The sequence below is a fragment of the Halyomorpha halys genome, unplaced genomic scaffold (genome assembly GCF_000696795.3).
Source record: "Halyomorpha halys isolate HHAL.00 unplaced genomic scaffold, Hhal_1.1 Scaffold283.1, whole genome shotgun sequence".
Taxonomy (NCBI): Eukaryota; Metazoa; Arthropoda; class Insecta; order Hemiptera; family Pentatomidae; genus Halyomorpha; species Halyomorpha halys.
This window is the reverse complement of record NW_027113072.1, coordinates 36,346-57,509: the sequence shown is the minus strand read 5'-3', so window position 1 is coordinate 57,509 and position 21,164 is coordinate 36,346. Positions and strand designations below refer to the sequence as shown.

General features: G+C 30.7%; 1 protein-coding gene across 2 annotated transcripts in view; it reads left to right on the top strand.

Moving 5' to 3' along the window:
* The window catches only part of LOC106680719 (TBC1 domain family member 30), a 499,453-nt gene that overhangs the window by 441,960 nt on the left and 36,329 nt on the right, over positions 1 to 21,164 (top strand). For both annotated transcript variants that reach the window (XM_067050693.1, XM_067050694.1), the window contains 2 exons: positions 3,135 to 3,278; positions 7,234 to 7,504. In XM_067050693.1, coding sequence (XP_066906794.1) covers positions 3,135 to 3,278; positions 7,234 to 7,504 — 415 coding nt within the window. The remainder of the gene's footprint in view (positions 1 to 3,134; positions 3,279 to 7,233; positions 7,505 to 21,164) is intronic.

Sequence of the window (21,164 nt, the reverse complement as noted above, 5' to 3'; positions counted from 1 at the left end):
GAATTTTCAAAATAGCTTTCTTTGAAGTACCTTATTTAAGATAATTAACCATATCCAAAAGTTAATAATGAAGAATGAATAATTATAAATTATGATTTTTATAAAAAAAAAAAAAATATGAGAGCTAAGTTGTTTGTCAGGCTTCTTAGTCGCTTCGATCAATGAACACGTGTCCCACAACAAAGACTTCATTTTTCGAACACGCGAAGATGACTTCAACAGACAGAATGTTCTAATTCAAATAGCCTTTAAGAACCAGAGCTATATCAAAGGAAATGGTTAGAATAGTAGGCCACATTTTGTCATAATTAGATTTCCTGAAAATTTTCAATTCTAATAAACTAGGTTATATTATAGAGACCCTTAGATAAAGGTAACCTTCAGACTATTAACCGGTAAAATTTGTTTTTTTTTGTTCTTATGAGCTATAAAAATACAAGTACCTAGTTTTATTGTAATGAAACGAAAGTCGTAAAAAAAAAAAATACTGCCCCTCCCCCCTCAGCATATTATTTTTTCTTGGTGTTAATTAATAAACTTTAAATCTAACAGAATTTCTTCCGTTTCTGTAAATGTTCGTTTTATCGTCTATATTACTTCACAATTATTAGTTCCTTTTAATTAATTCCTTTTTTTATCTATAAACTATGTACACTATAACCTTGTTTGATTAAAACATTTGACGTTAACTTTGTAAGCACCTGGCCATGTAATATATTTGTTGAGTATATTTATAAATTCTTTTCCAATATCAAAAACTTAGATATTAAATTCCTATAAAAATTCAACAAAATTTCCCACTCACTTAGAAAATACATTTCTACGTCGTACCAGGATTTCTTCTTTCAGTTCTTTTATCCCTGATATCATATCCACTTGCTATGGGGGCTTAGAAAAAAAAATTGTTTCAAGGGTATCGTCTTTCGTTTCATTCTATGAATTCCTTTTATTACTGTCCCTCTTTCAGTTATTTACATTGAGATATCATGTAATATTAATACAAAAAATAATACCTGTAGAAATTTATATACAGTAGGATTAAGTTTCCTGGGTACTCTTTATTTGTTCTATTCATTTCCCTTCCTGCCACATATCTCCGCTCTACAGTATAAATATTTGCAATTCTAGCTCAGTGACTTAACTTGAAGATCAAAGTAACCGAAGCACTTCTAAGTTAATTTACTGAGTATTGATAACTTAATCTATTAATAAACATGCGTACCGTGAGTGCGGAGTACCTTCGCCCACTTTTTAAAGAATTTTAATCAATTCGCAATATGTCAGAGTGTTTTTTTTTTTTTTTTTTACATCGAAGCTGTTATATTTTTTTTTACGTAAATAAACAATCAAATGTAATTTATAATGATTTTTTTTTAATGAATTATTCTTTTTTTGTTGCTGTCTCAAAATTTAAGTAACCCTAAAGTTACTTAGGCCAAAGATGTTTTAACCCAATTAAAGTATTCTAGAACCAAGAAACGGACTTAGGCACATTAGATTTGTCTTCAAGTTTGCTGCTTAGTGACGATGGAACACTGAACTTTATTTATTATGCTTTCTTCGGGACTACGGAAAGGAAATATGATGGATATAGATTGTAAAAATTCTTTTTTTCTTCTATCTGTTGACAGGTTTTACTAGTTTTCTTGTCGGTAGGACGTGCGTAGTTCTTAGTCGTGTCTGAGACTGTTAATATGTGCTTTTCCACGTTTTTGGTGCCTTGATTTGGCCTTGATTTATCCTGTTGGCATAAATGTTATAGTGGGTTGGTCAAGTGTCCAAGAATTCGATATGCCTCCGTGAGATGAATTCTATTAATGTCGGTATTCGAAGTGTCCTATGAAAGCAGTCAGTTTTCGCTAGAGAAGAACGCTTGCTGTGGTTGGTGCTGTGTTCGCCAGCATAGGTGCCCTGTAGAGGACTTTCATAAATCAATAATTTGAAGCAGAGAGAAAGATTAGGAGATGTTAACAAGTGATTAAGCCTGGGTCTTAACTAGCTTTATTTTCTTATGGCAGTGGCGAGCTAGTGTCAGATGTCTGTCATAAGTAACATTGTACACAGTATACTGCCTGTCTCTTTTGTTCCAATATTCTTTTATTCTACAGACTATAGAGAGAGGGCGCTTGCTCTTCTGGAACGATAGTCTGATCTTTCTGATTATTTTTGTTTTTATTGGTCATCAAACCAAATACTTTTACGTGCAGAAACTTTCAGTTTTGTTTTTTTTCTTGCATTTTCATTTATAGGATTGATGAATTCTTGTTTTAGCATAACTCTCATTTCCTGGCTGTCAATTGTAACTATTAAACATCTTCTAGAATAATAAAATGAATGAATGAAAATCCACTAAATTGAATAAGACTAATTAAACAAACATTTTTTGTTTTTTTTCCATTTTACCTTCTGGTCATAATTAAAGCATAATTGTGTTAGATTTTTAAAAAGTTTCGGATTTAAAATGTCTCCTTCTTCAGCATCTAATTTGTAGTATTGGGTAAGTCCCAATTTTAAAAATACAGAATATTCTTTACAAATTGTGTCCAAAGGAGAGCCCGCGCTTACAATCTATCGAGTTACTTATTATTTAAATAAATAGGTTTTTTTTATATATGAACCCACTCTGAATGCATCTAAAGTCATTAAATAAGTGTTTTATTGTGTAACGTAAGTGGCTGACACCATCGGTTGGAAAATGAAAAAAAAAATTATTCAGCTTCCACGACCAACTAAATTATTTTCGGTTTGAGAGTTGAGTTGATTTATTTTAATTCTTTTCAGCTGCTATAGTTATAAACTGAATTTCTTGCTAGTTATTGCGGAAAAAGTGTGAGCAGCTAAACTCCAAGATTTTTAATGTACTAACTCAGGTACAAGCTATGACTGAAAATTTTGTTATACTAACCTACACTTCTAAAAACTGAGTGCACGATCCATCGATAGGTCAAGAGAAAAATGTACGATCTTCAATTTTTTTTTAATAACCATGATTAATGATGCTTATGTATCTTTCTAAATATATTTGTTATCATTCAAAATTAAATAATTTCTGTTACTATAAATATTTATTTCTAAACACTGTATTATTTTTTATTTTTATATTTACTCAAATTAAAGATATTTACATTTCGCAGCTGCTTGCCGGAGTGAGAGCTACAACTCCCAGGCAACACCAGCTCTGAACCATCTCCTCTTGGGCAAAAGTGCTCTCAAGAGCGTGAAAGGTCGGCCCAAAAAGGAGGGAGAGACCCTCCACTGGAAGGATACCAAGAAACCTGGTAAATTTATATAACCCTTTTTTTTATATTAGTTTATATTAACTATCAATAACCGTTGTAGAAAAAAAGACAACCAAACCGAATTACTTAAGTGACAAATGTTTATTTTAACTTTTTGCTTGTAGAATGCAATATATGCCATGAGAGAGAGGATTACAAAATTAACGATTATGTAGAAGTGTAAGCTAATGTACTTATGTTGAGTTGCTTTATAACTATTGATATAATAAAGATTCGAAAGGTATAGTCAGTCCCACCCTCTATATCTTCTTTCCCACCCTCCATATCGTCATTCCCACCCTCTATATCGTCATTCCCACCTTCTATATCGTCATTCCCACCCTCTATATCTTCTTTCCCACCCTCTATATCTTCTTTCCCACCTTCTATATTGTCACTCCACCTATATCGTCACAACCGCGCCCTTGAATTGACTTCCTTTTCTTAATTTGAAAAGAGTATTTGTATCAATCTAAATATCATTTACTCATATCGAACCCTACTACTCTCACTATAACGAGTTTCAGTTTTAATCGAACATTGAGTAATCGAAATTGAGTAATCTCGAAAACTGGCTGTTTGTGCCAACATAAGTTTTAATATTTAATTTTATCACATTTAATGAAATGTATAAATATATTTATTGCATGCAAAACCATATTTTTTTCCGCTACTATTACTTTCTAACTGCGAACTACTTTTTTGGATATCCATACGTAAAACTCCTTTATGAATACAACTGCTTTTCTACCCTTACATATACCCTTAAATTGTATTTTCAAACGTTTATCATTAATTAGTATTTATCTTTGTATACGGCAGTGAAGAAATCTTCCATAATAAAGCTTCACGACGGCGACAGGCTTTTCACTTCAGCACCGCAGGCCGAACTCTTCGCAGATCAATTCGATAGAGATATTCATTCTAGGACTCTAGACTTACCAACACCAACTCTGGACAAGGGTGACAATTTCAGGTTTCATATTTCACATTTCCCCCAAATTACTCAAAACCATCCTCAGGCGCTCAAATGGCATCCGAGCCCCTGGCCACGAAGAGGTCCAGATATCCTCCTTAAACAGCTCCCGAGAAAAGGAATAGATCAACTCACAAGACTGTACAACTCGTGCCCCCGCTTGAGATACTTCCCCGAGAAATGGAAACATGCCATCCTGTTTCCGCTAATAAAATCACCCAGAACTGGAGATAAAGCAGAACATTATGGACATGTAATCCTACTTCTATATATCGCAAAAGTTTTCGAGAAAATTATTCATAATTATCTTCGAGACTATTGTGATGAAAACCCAGTTATTCCCTACGAAAAAATTTTATTTCAAGCACACTCCAATACGGAACATCATCTTATGAGACTTCAAACAGAGGTGTGTAAAGACCTAATCAAAAATGCAGCAACAACTTTGATTTTTATAGACTACGAAAGCATTCGACTCCGTGTCTCACGATATTTTATTGCAGCTGTAGGGGTTCGTGACGAATGCTCCCGAACTTTACCTCTCATATGCGGTGTCCCCCAAGGGTCAGTCTTATCCTCGATCCTCTTTTCCATATACACGGTGGACATTGTAGGACATAACTACAGAAAAACGAATGCATGTGCAGACGATGTCGCCATTTATAATAGCAGTGTCAGAGCCGCTACAGACCTGGGCCAAGCCGAAAAACTAATGCTAATACCCATTAGTTTATCTACGTATCAAGCTGGACCGCCATCTTATCCTATCTACTCACATCTAAAATAAAATAAGACAGGTAAAATGAAAAACCTACTGCCTCCGTCACCTACTTTTATCACCTGCTCTCTCGCTTCGCTTAAAATTAGCAAGAGCATAATAAGTCCAGCTCTCCTATACAGAGCGCCACTCTTCACCATCTTCAACAGCTTCAGGACACTGTGCTGCGGAAAATGGTGAGGTCTACGTCACTGAGGAAATCTAAATCACCACAGTTCCACGAGATCTTCGATCTACCGACTGTGCCTGAGTTTATACAACGCAGGAATCAACTCACTGTTCCAGACCCTAACGCCCTCTACAGCTCCTATCAGGTGGCAACAGTGCCACCAGTGACCAATCCCAATCAGTGTAACAGACACATTTTTTTAACGCTAGTTTTTAAGTTTTAGTTCTAGTGCCATCACAACCCTCAAGTTGCCCCGACACTTTTGACTCAAGACCATGAACTCCAATTCAGCCATCTCAGTACTTCAAAGTCTCCTTAAAATTTTTCCCTGCTACAGTAAGATGAGAAATATTAGATCTTTATACTTATATGCATATATTTATTAATTTTCTGTTTATTTCGGATCATAGTGGTTCTGAAAAATCTATACGGCAGTAGTAGCTAACAATCTGGCCAACTCAGTTATCGAGAATACATCTCGCTATGGCGATTTTTTTTAACTTTCCTCGAAGAAGACAACAAGAAACATTTAGCCAAGGCGAGGCGCTACTCTCACAGTCACCCACGGAGATATAAAGACACCTTTTATTTTATGGCGCAAATGGCACTTTGTGTCATTATTTTATTTACATATCTTATATACTGAGTTCAGTTTACTAATATATTTTTATTTATTTTTAATTTTAAGATAAATTATATTTTGATTTAAAGTTAATTTTTATTTTATTTACCTGATTATTAATTTTGTAATAGTTATACGTTTTATTATGTTATGTTTTTATTGTTTATGTATATCTATTATATTTTAAATGTTTTTATTGTATTATTTTTAATTATGCAATATACGTCATTAACGAAATACAACTATTTTCTTTCTCTTTATTTATAAAACATTTTACCCTTTGGGCTAGTGAAGTTCCTTTAAACTACCCATCAGTGGCCCACTGGCTAAAAATCGAAGAAAAAAAAGAGAAATATTAGATCTTTATACTTATATGCATATATTTATTAATTTTCTGTTTATTTCGGATTATAGGGGTTCTGAAAAATCTATATGGCAGTAGTAGCTAACAATCTGGCCAACTCAGTTATTGAGAATACATCTCGCAATGGCTATTTTTTTTAACTTTCCGTGAAGAAGACAACCAGTAACATATACCCTCGGCGAGGCGCTACTCTCATAGTCACCCACGGAGATATAAAGACACCTCTTATTTTATGTCATTTTTTTTTTATATTTCTTATATACTGAGTTCAGTTTACTCATATATTTTTATTTATTTTTAATTTTAAGATAAATTCTATTTTGATTTAAACCAGACTTATTTATTTTTTATTTTATTTACCTGATTATTAATTTTGTAATAGTTATAATAAGACGTATAACTATTACAAAATTATACGTTATGTTTTTATTTTATTATTTTTAATTATGCAATCTACATTATTAACAAAATCCAACTTTTTTTTCTCTTTATTTATAAAACATTTTACGCTTTGGGCTAGTGAAGTTCCTTTAAACTACCCATCAGTGGCCCACTGGCTAAAAATCGAAGAAAAAAAAAATGTCAGATACACAAGTTAGTCCAGTTTCTTCAGTATTTTATTTTATTTTTTACGTATCCATTTAATTACTTTTCCTCGAAATTATCTATTGCATCTTTAATTCAATTGGATTGATATATTTCAAAATTAATTATTTATCGTTTAAAAATATATTCTACGAGTATATAAGGGTTGAAATGCAAATTTATTCAGAAAGGAGATTTTCGCATGGATAAGCAAAACTAGTTCGTAGTTAAAAGGTAGTAGTAGCAGAAGAAAATATGTTTATTGGTATAAGCTTAGTAGATAATATGATTAAATCTATACGGAACCAACTAAGTACTAACTCGCACATGGAAACTCGTTCGATAAAAATGAACGAAAATTACGTAATGCCATATTTAACCATTTTCATCAAACTGATTTTTTTTTTTTTAATTTCTTTAAGGAACTCAATAGATTCAATGTACAATAAATAATTTTACAGCTACGAGTACGACTCCCTTGGCGGCCGCAACCTCCCTGACACCCCCCTCTACCGAAGAAGATCCGGAGGCCAAACCCCGGAGAGATAGCAGTTCTAGCAGCAGCAGTAGCAGCTCGACAGAACTGTGTGACTCCTCGGAGAGCGAAGCCGAAGAAGCGGCCAAAAAGAGGGACGACCTGATGAGGATCCTCAAAGAGAACTCAGAGATCCTGGGCAGGTTCAAGAACACCGATCAGGAAGAACCTGAGGACATCAAGGACATCAGGAGGAGGTAAATTAACAATATGTACTAAATTAAAGTAGGTCTGTACTATTTTATGTACGAGTAATAATCTCTGTTGTAAATATACTTCAACAATGTTCATTTATTGAAATCGTATTTTCTCTTGTCCCAATCTACTATCCTACTTACAATTTAACCCCTAAAGCACATTTTAAAACAAAAAATAGTTTTAAAGATTCACACATAAGGGCAGATTTAAATTAATAAAAGACTGGGGCGTTATTTAAAATTAATTTATCATTTTAAATTCTAAATATCTATGTTTTATCTGTATAAACTGTTCACTTAATTGTTCATTCGTTCTATTTTTTCCCTGTTTTATCTTCCATAGTTGCCCTATAGAAGGGTCGTGTATTTTTAGGAGGATGGTCAATACAGTTCATGTTATAAGTAACCATCCAGTATGTTGGTCGATGTACTACATGTCATAATCTAACAATAGGAGATCATAGTGCTTAAAATCAATAGAATATGTTATTTCTAACTGAGTTTAACTGTTTAGTATTCATTTTTCTTCGTACTATTCATTAAAATAAAATTGGTACTTCATACACATATAATAAATGAAATTATATATACTTTAATGTGTCTTCAATTTAGTATAAAAAAAAAATTCTCTACAATAAATAGTTTCTGTATAATAACCGGCAATTATAGCGAGGTAGTATTGGTCGATGTACTACATGTCTCAATATTTTATATCACCAAAAAAAGGTTTCCGACAGATAAACACAAATAGCGACAAACCAAAAAAAATATTTTGGATCTCAGGGGCATTGAAAAACTCAGATTCATAGAAACCTCCACATCAAAAATCTGCCCCAGGTACATAGGTACTTTCCTTGTGTGAATACATAATTAACAACATTATCCTTATTTATAAAACAAGTGATTCTATTTAATATTATGTTACGGGTAACTTTTATCCATTATTAATTAATTAGTCTTTCTTGGGTGCCAAGTTAATAATAAGTAGTGAAGCCAATTATGACTAATTAATTGGGGCTCGGATCCGCAGTAGCAGTTCCTAGTTAGTGATAATATTGTCAGCAGCTCATCTTAATTGGCATTATTTTATGCTCCTTCTGGCATCCATTTAATTATGAATAAATTATAAATTATAGTTTAGCAACTTTACTTAAAGTAAGGTTAAGAACTAGCCAGATTAAATTAGTGAGTAAACGAAAATCAAAAGTTACCTTACGGATTATATTAGTTTCAATACTCATACGCAGTATAACATTCAGATCAATAAGATCGAAATATTAAAATAAGAAAAAATAAATAATAGTGTTGATTAATTTACTCATACCACTCTTTATAGCACAACTAAAAAAAAATTAAGTAGATTTAATGATTGAAATAAAAATCTAAACATCAATAACATTTTATTAGATACTTAAAATTTGAATTTAGAGAGTCAGTTTCAAACTTTTCCTAATGTTATTTTTTAAACTAAAATAACAAGAATACATATGTAGAAAACAATAACTTGTAAATAAAAAAATTAGTAATTTATTTAAACAATTTTGAAACATACACTACACACACTGTCACGTAAGTACAATTGAATGAAGTTCATACCTGTGATTCACTTTGCAATGTGCAATTAGCAAATTATGCTCGAATAATTACTTTGGAGGACATTTATACAACTTTAATGAAATATAATGATTAATTTAATACTAAACTACTTAGTTAACTGTGGCGACATTTCAACACATTAGCATCAACCAAGATTTGAAACATTACGTGATTTCTGAAATTATTTTTTATTATCATACCTAATAATCGAATCAACATTAAAATCGTTTTTTGTCAAAATATTATTATTAAAATCACAGAATCCCTATGCCATAATAAGGAAAACGTAATACAAGATTAGAATAGGATTCCTAACGTAAACAGATTTCTGCCTTTGTCAATAGAACCATAGCGCCTTTAGAAGTTGCGTACCAACACTACCTACAAGACAGTAACGTCATGCAAAATATAGTATACCTTAGCCCCTTACAGTCTCATTGTCAATTGTATTTAGTTGTTCATGTTCATGTTTTAATAATTTTTGAAATATTATTTTTTTAAATATTTTTATTACATTAAAAACTATTTTATTTTTTAAACTGGATTTAATTAAAGTAATCCAGTTCTAAGAATTTTACTTTTATCCCTATTATGAATTGACATCATTTATTTCAAACGCGTGTGATTTTAAAAACTTTTAATTGTTTAAAGATTCGAGATTATAATATTATAAGGGTTTAAAAAAAAATTAAATTTATCACGTATTTTTCTTGTCTTCGTGAAATACAATTATATCTCCTGGCTTTCTCAATCGAAGAAAAATTTGTTGTAATATATTTATGTAGTTTTTTTTTTTATCCAAACGATAAAGTGCTCCGTATGATCGATGTCCGTTTTAATGATAATGACCCAAGAAAACCTTTCAGCGTAGTGAGAAGGAGGTGCGCAATGGTATACTGGATGATATTCCGTGTGGCATTTTTTATATTTTTAAATAATATCAATGAAATATAGGAAAGTCTGTTGATTTATTCAGTAAGACCCAATAATTGTATGTCTAGCCACAGTTTGATATGCCAGTTGCCCAAGGAAAAATCTTAAACCATGATTTGAAAACCTAAAACTGGTGGATGAAAAGTGGACAAAGGAGCCTACGATCCAATATCTGGAACGGCAATAATCCAAGGATGTGGGCCTTATTCTTCTCTGATGGAATCCACTTATAGAAAGCCATCTGGAAACCGCTTATAAGAAATGGTCTTTAGAGGGGAGAAAAAAATGGTTCATCCAGGCTTTTGAATATCTTTTCAACTTTATTAGCTGAGGATATGGGCGTAAATCATTTTCTTTCTTAGGAAAAACACTAAAGATTTTTGGAATTTTTTTTTAAATAAACTTCTTCATAATATTTTTAGATGCTTTGGAGGAGAATGTGTTATTACTTAATTATCAAGATCTTAAGGCATAATTAGCTTTTATAAAGTTGCTTTTTGCAAATAAATAAATTGCAGTAAACATACACAATTGGCTGGTACACTACCTTCAGTCTATCCATGACCCTGCCAGTTTACCTTGAGGAAATGAAAATCAAATCATGACTAGCTGTTCTCGGCCCACCAATCTCCGATAGAAACTCCTATTACCATCACAATATCCTGACAGCGTTCAAGTCTGCGCAGCTTACCTCTCCAACTTCGTTTGACAATCCGATTTCATTTACCAACGACAGAATTATCAGACCTTTGCGATCTCCTTCGAAGGTTTTCAAATTGTGTTAAAGGCTGTTGAAATTTTTATTTTAACTGCTGTTAAGAACCTATCGCGATGTCAACAATCCATTGTTTTGTCCTCAAAGAATGTTCTCAAAGTATACATCCTACCAGATGTGACCATTTTTTTCTTAATGTAACGTCCAACCCTTTTACTCTCTATTGATAGAGGAAAAATGTTACTTTAACCCGCAAAATGGTTAAAAGGTTTAAAGGCCTCCCCAGTTACAATTATTTTTATACTTTTACAACAAACCACACGTTCAATATAACGAATTTATTACTCTACTTATTAATTTATTAATATAAAAATGTATTACACAACTTTAAAGAAAGAAAAATTGAAAACTTAAAAACTTAATTTAAATTTAAGAAAATAATTAGCTATAACTACGTATTGTTTATCGTTTTATCATTTTTATACTTCTTTACTTCAAAGTCGTTTTTATTCTTCTAATCCAGTGGTTCCAAAGTGATATTCCACGTCAACTCAACACAGTTTTGAATTTTATGATCTCTGATTTTCTTTAATTTTGCTTAGGTTTAGTAGGTACTCTTATGTAGCTGAAAAGACTGCATTTGACACTTTATTTGTATCAAATGATAATGTTGGGGTTCCGCCATTTACCTACTTTTGCCAAAATGGGTTCCACCATTTTCTTATTGGTACTAAAATATGGATGCGAACCACACTGATCAAGCGTTCATTCAATGCCGAAATTTTATGGTGTAGATTAGATGTTATAAAATACAGAGTGTAAATATAGAATTTATTTTTTAATGTAATTCTGACGAATATAGGTCAATTGAAACATAGAATGGTGCAAATTTATTAATTAATAAATATGATTTATCTTATTGCTTTGTAATTATATCTAAGACTGTAAAACTATGCTCTATAATAAGGGTATGCTTATTATAATATATAATGGTATTAAAATTATTTATAATATGACTGCAATTGAAGCTAATATTACGTAGACTGTCCTTGTAAATGGCCGGTTTGGGCGAAACGTTGGAGATTTAATATGAATTATTGAGACTACGTGGATATGTTTTGTAATAATTGAATAATAAACTTTTATATTCAAATCTTGAATAGTAGTCAATATATTTTCTTACTTTTTGTAAAATTTGAATGTATTTCCTTATTGCCTGTCTTCTTTTATTAAATATGACTATTATTAATTATTTTTAAATATTACCATAAAATTAGCACTTTTTTTGTTAGAGTTCTGTTTTTCTAGACATATTATTATAATTTTTTTTTAATTATAGCTTTGTATATTTATATTTTTACAGTAGACGAATTGAACTTAGACATTTTTTTTTCCAAAATAGCCCATTCATTCTAGCTGAGATGAATAATTTTAAAAAATATATCTACACACAAGATTATTGTTCCTGACGAAAGACACAACATCTTGAATAAATTACACCTTTTCGCCTTTTAAACCCAAAGGCAGACCTCTCCTCTCAGCCTCCCCTACTTCTTCCCCTCTATCTTCTCCCTCTCTTCCTCCCGGAATTTTGAAGTTCCTAAGTCCTTGGAAGGATCAAGAGGAATCCTAATGAGGTCCGAGGGAGGTCTGTGAAACTCGATCCGGCTCCATTTTTAGAACGTTTAAAAAGAGATAGTCGTCAAATTTTAATTTCATATCTGGGTGAAAAATTAGTTAAATTATTTTTGTACGGCTATTTAAAATATACTTTTAGATAAAAGTTTCGAGGCGTACAGGAATTGTAATTATTTTAATCAGTTGTGAAAAAAAAGATTATCAGACTCTTATTATACTACATTTGTTTATTCAAATCAGTAAAACCATGTTCTATTGCGAATAATTTTGTTGTAAAGCTACTTTTTTGACCAAAATTACAGCAAAAATATATTCAATGTTTTATTATTTTTTTTAATATCACTAATATTTGATCAGAAGAGGTAAAATTTTTGTAAACTAAATCTTTAAAAATCAATATTCAAAAGATAAATACAAAAATTTCATTATTAATAAAAAAAAATGCGAAATGGCTATAATCTCTTACATTTTAAATGTATAAAATAATTAGATAACATTTAGATATATAACAAATAGTTCTTTAAAAAAATTTGGTAAAGTTCTCGCATCACAACAATCACTTAGCACCCTATTTACGTCCCCAAGTTTTTTATAACTCTTGTTAGTTATTGCTAGTTATGTTCGAATAAAAATCTAAGACAATAAAAGTAATTTTTAATTTTAATTTAATTTCTTTGTTGCAGGAGGTAAGAAAAAAAAAAAAAAAAAAGGAATTGTTACTTTCAGTTGCAATAAAATTACATATTTAGGGTTCTTGTGATGGAAATAATGAATATTACCTTTTTCCCTGTCATGAATAAAACAGTATAACAAAATATTACGACATACGCTTGGAATCGGGACAGTTGGAATGGTCTCGGTTTCTTCTCGATTTTATCTTTTAGTTATTTGACTATTTTTTTTAAGATATATAAAAAAGGAATAAATATTTTTTATTATTGCCAACAATGGGAAGTGTTTATTTATTACAAAGAAACAAAATATAAGAGAGAAGAGAAGATGGATGGGGGTGCGTCGGCAAAAAATCACAAATAAACAAAAATTTATTTATTTGTGCCACAATTGTTTAGTTGGTAGAAAGAATTAAGTTTTTTTTTTGCTTACAGCACCCCCGGACCATCTTCTCCTCATATTAATGTACAGTCAGCTATTAACACTTCAATAATAATAAAAATGTAAGTTACTTTGGAGTGATCTTTATTAAAAATTCGTTATTTAAGTCCCGAGGATAAAACCTAGTCCTACTAAATTGAATGGTTGGTTAAACCTAAAATTGAAATGGTGAGTTTAATGAAATTCGCCTGAGTCGTTTTTGAGAAAATCGAATTTATGAAGTGGCACTCCCGGTCAGTCAATATTATTGCATCCCATATACCAATGGATGTAATGCATATATCCGCCGTAAATTGGTAATTTCAGTTTTTTACGACTTTTTTTAGCTAGGCTGTTCATGGAGTTACATACATACCGACACACAGACCATTTTGCGATATTATGTTTTTCGACTCAAGAGAACCTTTTACATGCATTTCTGTTAAAAACTTGAGTTAGTAATTTTGCCTCAATTTTGATCTCAATCCCTTACTATAAATGCTATAGATAAGTAAGTAAAATTAGAAACATAGTGTATTTGCTTTCTTTCGGATATCTCCTTATATTAATTTTAATTATGTTGGGAACAGGGGCGAAAACCTATTTGCTCGAAGCCCCTTCCCGGTTGTTAAAGTAGAGTCGCTGAACTTACCTTCGATTTCTTTAATACAGGATGCGTGAAGCGCTTCATGCAGTATAATTTTCATTTATAAATAAAATGGAAATTAACAAAAATAACTAATAAATATCATATGAAAACTATATTGAAAATTAAAATAAATAGCTAAATTACATTATCACTTAAACTAATTTAAATGTTAACTTAATCAAATTAAATCTAATGAAAATAAAAATAAAATAATTCTCTTCAATTATTAACAACTTATATTATTATACTTTGTCAAACCGAATCGAATAGTAAAGTACGTTTAGTGATAAATATAACGCAAAAGAACATACCTTTTTTTTCTTTAGTTTTTATATTCCTTTTCTAACATTTATATTCTTTTTGAAAACCTTCTACAACTGCACTTTTTTATAGGTCTAAGTTTAATTTCTCAGAAAAACTACTGAAGATACCCAGGTTGATATAACTTTAGTGAAGTCCTATACGTTTTGTAGAAAAAATTGTTTAAAATATAAGGATATTATAATTTATTGTTGCTTGAATTTCCCTCAGCGAGTAGCTTTTAATGGCAAAGTGGTCATTGTAAATAATACTTAATGTAGGTATTTCAACATTAATTAATCATTTTCATATTAACACAATAATAATAAATAAATACAATAAATACAAAACAAATTTGTACCGCTACAACCCATGAATAGGTTCAGGACTATGTAAGGGAGTACTTTTTATTTTATTAATTCATGAATAACGGTGTTCAGGAAGAAGTTCAACACATTTTTCCCCGAATGATTAATTAACTTTATGAAGCTGGGTGGACTCCGGGGAAGTCTCTGGGCTTACAGGGCTGACTCGAGGCTACCGTGCATCAGAAAATAATTACCTAAATAGTTCTGTATCACACAGCTCAACAAAGTGTTCAAGAACTAATTCAGCCACAAATCCTAGAAGATTAATTGAAGAATATTCAAAGAACAAAGGCTAAACTTGTCGGAACCAAACTGACAAAGATATGTCTTCACTTACAGATATCCTGTTCATATTTTCTATTTCTGAACTCTTGAACATGCCGGAAAATGATTTGGAGCATTTTGAACTTCCTCTGAGAATTTCGCTCCGAGAATGTTTAACATATACCAAGTATTATTATTTTTTCAACTTAGGCGTGGTCGGATGAGATTTTTGCTTTCAATAAATTTTGTGAAACATAATTGTTTTTGTACGAGGATAAGATGTTTAGGGGTTGCGGTCAAAATATAAAACAAATAAGTTGAAGTAACTTATTTAATCGTGCCAACGTTTCGGCCAGAATTTCTAGCCTTCATCAGGGCTAAGAACAGGACAAGATAACAACCATGAATACAGAAAATAAAAAATAAAATACAAATAGAATGACATAAAGTGAATAATTGTACAGTATGGAATTAATAAAATTAAAGTGATGAAAGAAGTGGAAAATACAATGTATAAATAGGTAATTGAAAAAGGAGATAAAATAACATAATTAAGGAAATAAAATAAAAATTTAAAGCTATTTAATGCAAAGAAATATTCATACACTTTTTATAAGGTTTATAAAAGTTATATAAACTAAAATTTTCATATTTCTCTGCATTAAATAACTTCACAATTTTATTTTATTTCCTTAATTATGTTATTTTATCTACTTTTTCAATTGCCTATGTATACATTTTATTTCCACTGCTTTCATCACTTTAATTTTAATAATTCCATTCTGTTATTATTATTATTTAGGTAATTATTTTCTGTAGCACTGCACTCACGAAACAGCTCCTTAGCTTCATAAAGTTAATTAATCATTTGAAGAAAAATGTGGCGGTTGAGCTTCTTCCTGAACACCGTTATTCAAAAAACTAGTACTCCCTTACATAGTCCTGAACCCCTGACCTTTAAGTCATCCACGGTCAACTATCTCTCATGATTATAATTTTTTTGCTTTAAAATCTGAAAAAAAAAAAAAGTCATGTATTATATTCAATTTTACAAAAGTAGATTTACACCATCATGGGTGAGTAAAATAATATTTAAGAACATCTAATTTCGATTCGTTTAATCAAAGAGTAACCAACTTAAATAAAAATCGAAGTGTTATTAAAACCATTTGGATTCGCTCGCAACTTTAAACCTAACTTATAAGTTTGTATATATTTTTAATTCATTATAGAAATTTCAATTTTGCATTGTGGTAAACACGAGTTAATCACTGTGTGTCGATGGGAAGAATACTGCTGAAAATTAAGTCTTTTGGGGATATAAAAATTTAAAAAAAATTAAAAATTAAAAATAAAATAACAGATCATTCAGTTTCAGAGTCTTGATAATTTGACAAGCAATAATCTGAATATTTTGTCGGTCCCTGGAAAAATATATAAATTGAAGAACAAAATATATCTATAAAAAATATAAAAGGATATCTGGCTTATCAACACTGTAATTTGAAATCGGTAATCCCCCACTTTCTATAGTTTTAAATCTCCCACTATCCATGGACCTGTTGTTGATTTACATGCTGAAAGAAATAATAGAGTATGCAGTCTACTTTCATACTGTGTTAAATTAAAAAAAAAATCTAAATCTGTGAAATAGAAATGAGCTTTAAATTTAGTTTCAAGAATAACTCTGGACTAATATCTGGTTTTGGTGGCCAATCTTCAGAATATGTGTTATTTTTTTAAAAAAGTTATTTTTTTTATTTCATTGAAAGTTGGACGTGGGGAGAGATGATTCTGATATTATTACTTTTCCTGTAGATAGTTGATAATATCTTAGAAAATAGAAAATGGGATGGTATTAGATCATGCGCAAATGCACTAGTATTAATTAATTGACAACTTTCTATTGTTGTGGGGAATGAGGATGAATAAAAATACAAAAAAAAAAGTGTACAGATTTTAACTTGGTAGTTTTTTTTCACATTTCCTGCTAATTCGATAGTTATACATATAATCATAGATGTATATAATTTTTATATTAATTGAAAATCGCTCAGTAGGTACTGTCTATGTAGAATATATAGAATAAAAACATTTCATAATAAAAACTAGTGAGGGAAATAAATATTTGGAATAAAAAAATATACAAAATAAAATAAATATTCATTTCACTATCATAAAACACTGGAATACAACGAAATTGCTTCAAAACCATAAAACGGCTTTGATGTGAAAGCTCGGGAAATCGATTCACTAACAAAATAAATGGAAAAATTGCTTCTTTTTTTTTTTGTTTCAACGGAGAGAGAGAAAAAAATGCTTTACCTGTAAATCTAATACCACAACGAACAGAACCGCTTTTAATTGATATTGATTTACACAAACTGTTGTTTAAGCGGATGTTCCCTTTATAGCGTATACACCGCCAAATATTTCTCAGGTATTTGATTTTTTTGTTAAAGAGATGTATAAAATAAACAGGAATCATTTTTTTATTTAAATTTATTTATTGATATTTGCTACTGTACATAAAATACATCAAGTAAATTTGAATAAATCATAATGGTATGGTACAATCATGTAGAGAAACTACCCATTGGTAGCACTCTAAAAACATTTTTACAATATAAGGTCTCGAGGCCATCTTCTTTTTTGTCCGGAAAAAAAGAGGAAGCAATATTAAAAACTAATGGGTTTGAGTGGTTAGGGAGTTTGTAATGGAAGGATTGATATCTGGTTCGGGCTAGATCGGTTACAAATGGAACATAAGTTCTTTGTGGATGATTTTATTTGTGACAAAGTGGGGAGCGGGAAACATTTAATGTAAATACTTACAAATGGCCCTTGGCTTATTATATTCATGTTTCTTTATACATACTAAACTTACTAGACAAACGGTCCAAACTTCCAATTCATTATAAAAGACTGATTTACATGACAATTATAAGGCCTATCTGGACTTTGGGGCTCCACTAAACCTTCGAATTCCTCTCGTATCCAATCCTTACAATCCAAAATCCTCCAATAAAGAATCCTGGGGTTTGATTACTCTCGGCTCATCCATCAGATACTGCCACTCTATAACTGTATTTCTTTTCAAGTGGTAATAAATACATTTTTCTATTTACTATACAACTTCATTTTTTACTTGTTTTTCTCTAAAATAATGTTAAACAAAAAGTTAAAGAATAATAGACAAAATACTTTTCAATAAACTTAAACATGAATAATTAAAATGCAGATAAAGATACTGATGGCTACATCATTTTAATAATAACAATTTTGTATATATTGATAATTTATTTTCTAGACTTTTATTGATGCATGAAAATCTTTAATTTGAAAATCGAAGCTCAGTCAATAATAAAACAACTATATTCAGGCGACCTTTTGAGATGTCTACAGTAAAACACACTCTACAGTAAAAAAAAACACAGTTTTTTTGTAAAAAGAATTTTTATAATTACTTATTCAACACTAAAATATTACATAAAATGCAAAGCAGAATAAATAAACTAACCTACAAAAAAAGCACACACTTATTTTTTTTTCTTTTCACTCTTTCTCAGCATTATTCTAAATGTAATAGGGGAAAGTCATGTAAAATACATTAGTTAAAATCTATTATGCACATTATAGTGTTTTTTTTCTGAAGGGGATGAATATGAAACCAATAATAACAAAGGTTACGTAACTTCAATATTATGTCTGAAATGAGATTCATTCTTGGGGTTATATGTCATAAAAATAAAAAAGAAATGTGAATATCAAAATTGAAATTCGTACAAAGATATAACACAAGGCAAATATGTAAAATATTAATTTTTTGGGCAAAAAAAATACTATATAGCTTCAAATTTGGATATAATAAAATTTTCAGTTTTTTAAAAATCTTTGCTTAGAAAAGAAGCTGAACTCTGGGGATATTATTTCAATAAAATATCTGTACATACATATACATTCCCAAAATATTGAGCTTGATTCCATTTTTTGTAATAGTATGTACTTAAAAATTGAAAAATTATTAATTTCCATGTCATTTAGATTGCTTAGACTTGTTGATGAAACATTGGATCATTTTTTTATTTTAGCCTCCTTCCTTGTCATTTTTGGCAAACGAGGGGGTTATCTACAGGGTAGCATCCTATTCTAACACCACGGTGGGGTGTCAAATTTTCATTTCGTGGGATCGGCACAGAAATAAAAGTCGACCCCCCTGACCGGATTCGAACCTACGTCACTACAGTTTCCTGGTTGCCAAGACCTACATCTTAACTTCTTGAACCACATACAGCCTAACGCAGCATTACAACTGTCTGGCGTTCAAAAATCTTAGACGGTGAAGCTTCCAAGAGGAGGGGTTACTGCACTAGCAGAAGACAATCAACCCTTAGGGAATTGGTGGCCCCGAGCAATAGCGTCATGGGCGTCTTCTTTCTTCCCCGAGCTTTGCCGTCTGAGAGTTAAAATTAATTTCTTAAACGACTGTATATTACTTAGGTTTTAATTACATTTTATTTAGCAAGTCTCTAATTCAGCTGCTTTATTAATAGACTAAAATTAATTTATCCTCCTTGGCTTCCTAATTTAAGTAGCGAACGCTACTTGTAGGTACTATTTTTCTAGAAACATAAACATCAAAAAATATTTTATTCTTTTATGTTATACAGATAACATATTTGGAACATGATGATATGTATGATATAAATAAAACAAAAGAAAGCAATCAGCAATTAAAAATAATTAAATTTTGTAATGTTCCCATAAAATGTGAAAATGGAGCCTTGATCTTGTATTTTACTGTCCATATTCTCACCGGTTCTATATTACCCGAATGGCGCAGACATTATGACGTGCATTAAGCGCCCCTGTTGTAATAGTAGCTCCTCGTTATGCCACGATTACTTGGCAGTCTTAATGGTCAGTGGCCACAGTATAATCTAACTACAACTATATAGCTCCATTTATTCTTACTTTTTATCGACGTAATTTTTAGATCTATTTCCCTACAAAAGGATTTCAATACCAGCCATGGAAAAAGAAAAAATAAACAATACATTTCTCTTGGTTTAAGTTAAAGTTAGATCTTGAACCCAGTATATTTATATATAGAGAGGGTATATTGTTTTCATATTCATGCCCTAAGTGAAAAAAATAATATAATGTACTTGTTTTGTAATTGGTGTATTCTAAAGTAATCAAAACGAGTTAGCAGCCTTCACAGCCAACTGTCCTGATCGAGCATGGCCATTCTGAAACCCCGAGAAGTAAGTCTCCCACTGAAAAATGAAATATCATGTAGATCGCAATCCATGTGGAATGCAAGTCCGCCTAGCAAATGAAAAACTATTAAAAAACAACGGAAAACTTAAACCACGTCAAATCGTTCCAATCGCAGGGAGGAGGTCGCAATAGCTAGATTCAGAATAATTCATGCAAATATAACTCATTCATATATCTACACAACAATGAATGCCGGTACAGTAGGCAATAGCCCACGTGGGAGGCCAAAAACGAGATGTTTCTATCCATGTCAGAATCAACAAAAATGCAAATGAGCTGCATACAGAAAACTGGGGAGCAGTAGCCCAAGATAGGCAGGCGTGGGGAATCCTTTTAGCGTCTGTAGAGAAAAAAAAACATATTTCAGGAATGGCTTTTCTATATAAAGGATATAATATTAGGAGTCTTACCATGTATATCAGTCTCCCTAAATATTGACAAAAAAACATAAAATTGGAATTGACTTTTCAAAGAAAAATAATCAAGATTCAAACCCAAATCTAAACACATTGAAGTATCAAATTAAAATAATAAACTATTTCAAATTTAAAGAGCTCAGAAACTTGGAATAGAAATAAATAAAATAATAATAATAATAATAATTAAAAAAAATAAAATATCTAAATAAAATATGAAACACAGACATTAATGACCATTAGGTTTTACTCACTAAAGCCCTAACGAACAACATGATCAATTACCGTCCTAAAAAAGGATATCAGTTATTTAAAATAACAATCACTCTACATTAAAAAAACAGTTTTTTTGAAAAAGAATTTTCATAATTACTTATTAAACACTAAAATATAAAAATGTCTTCAT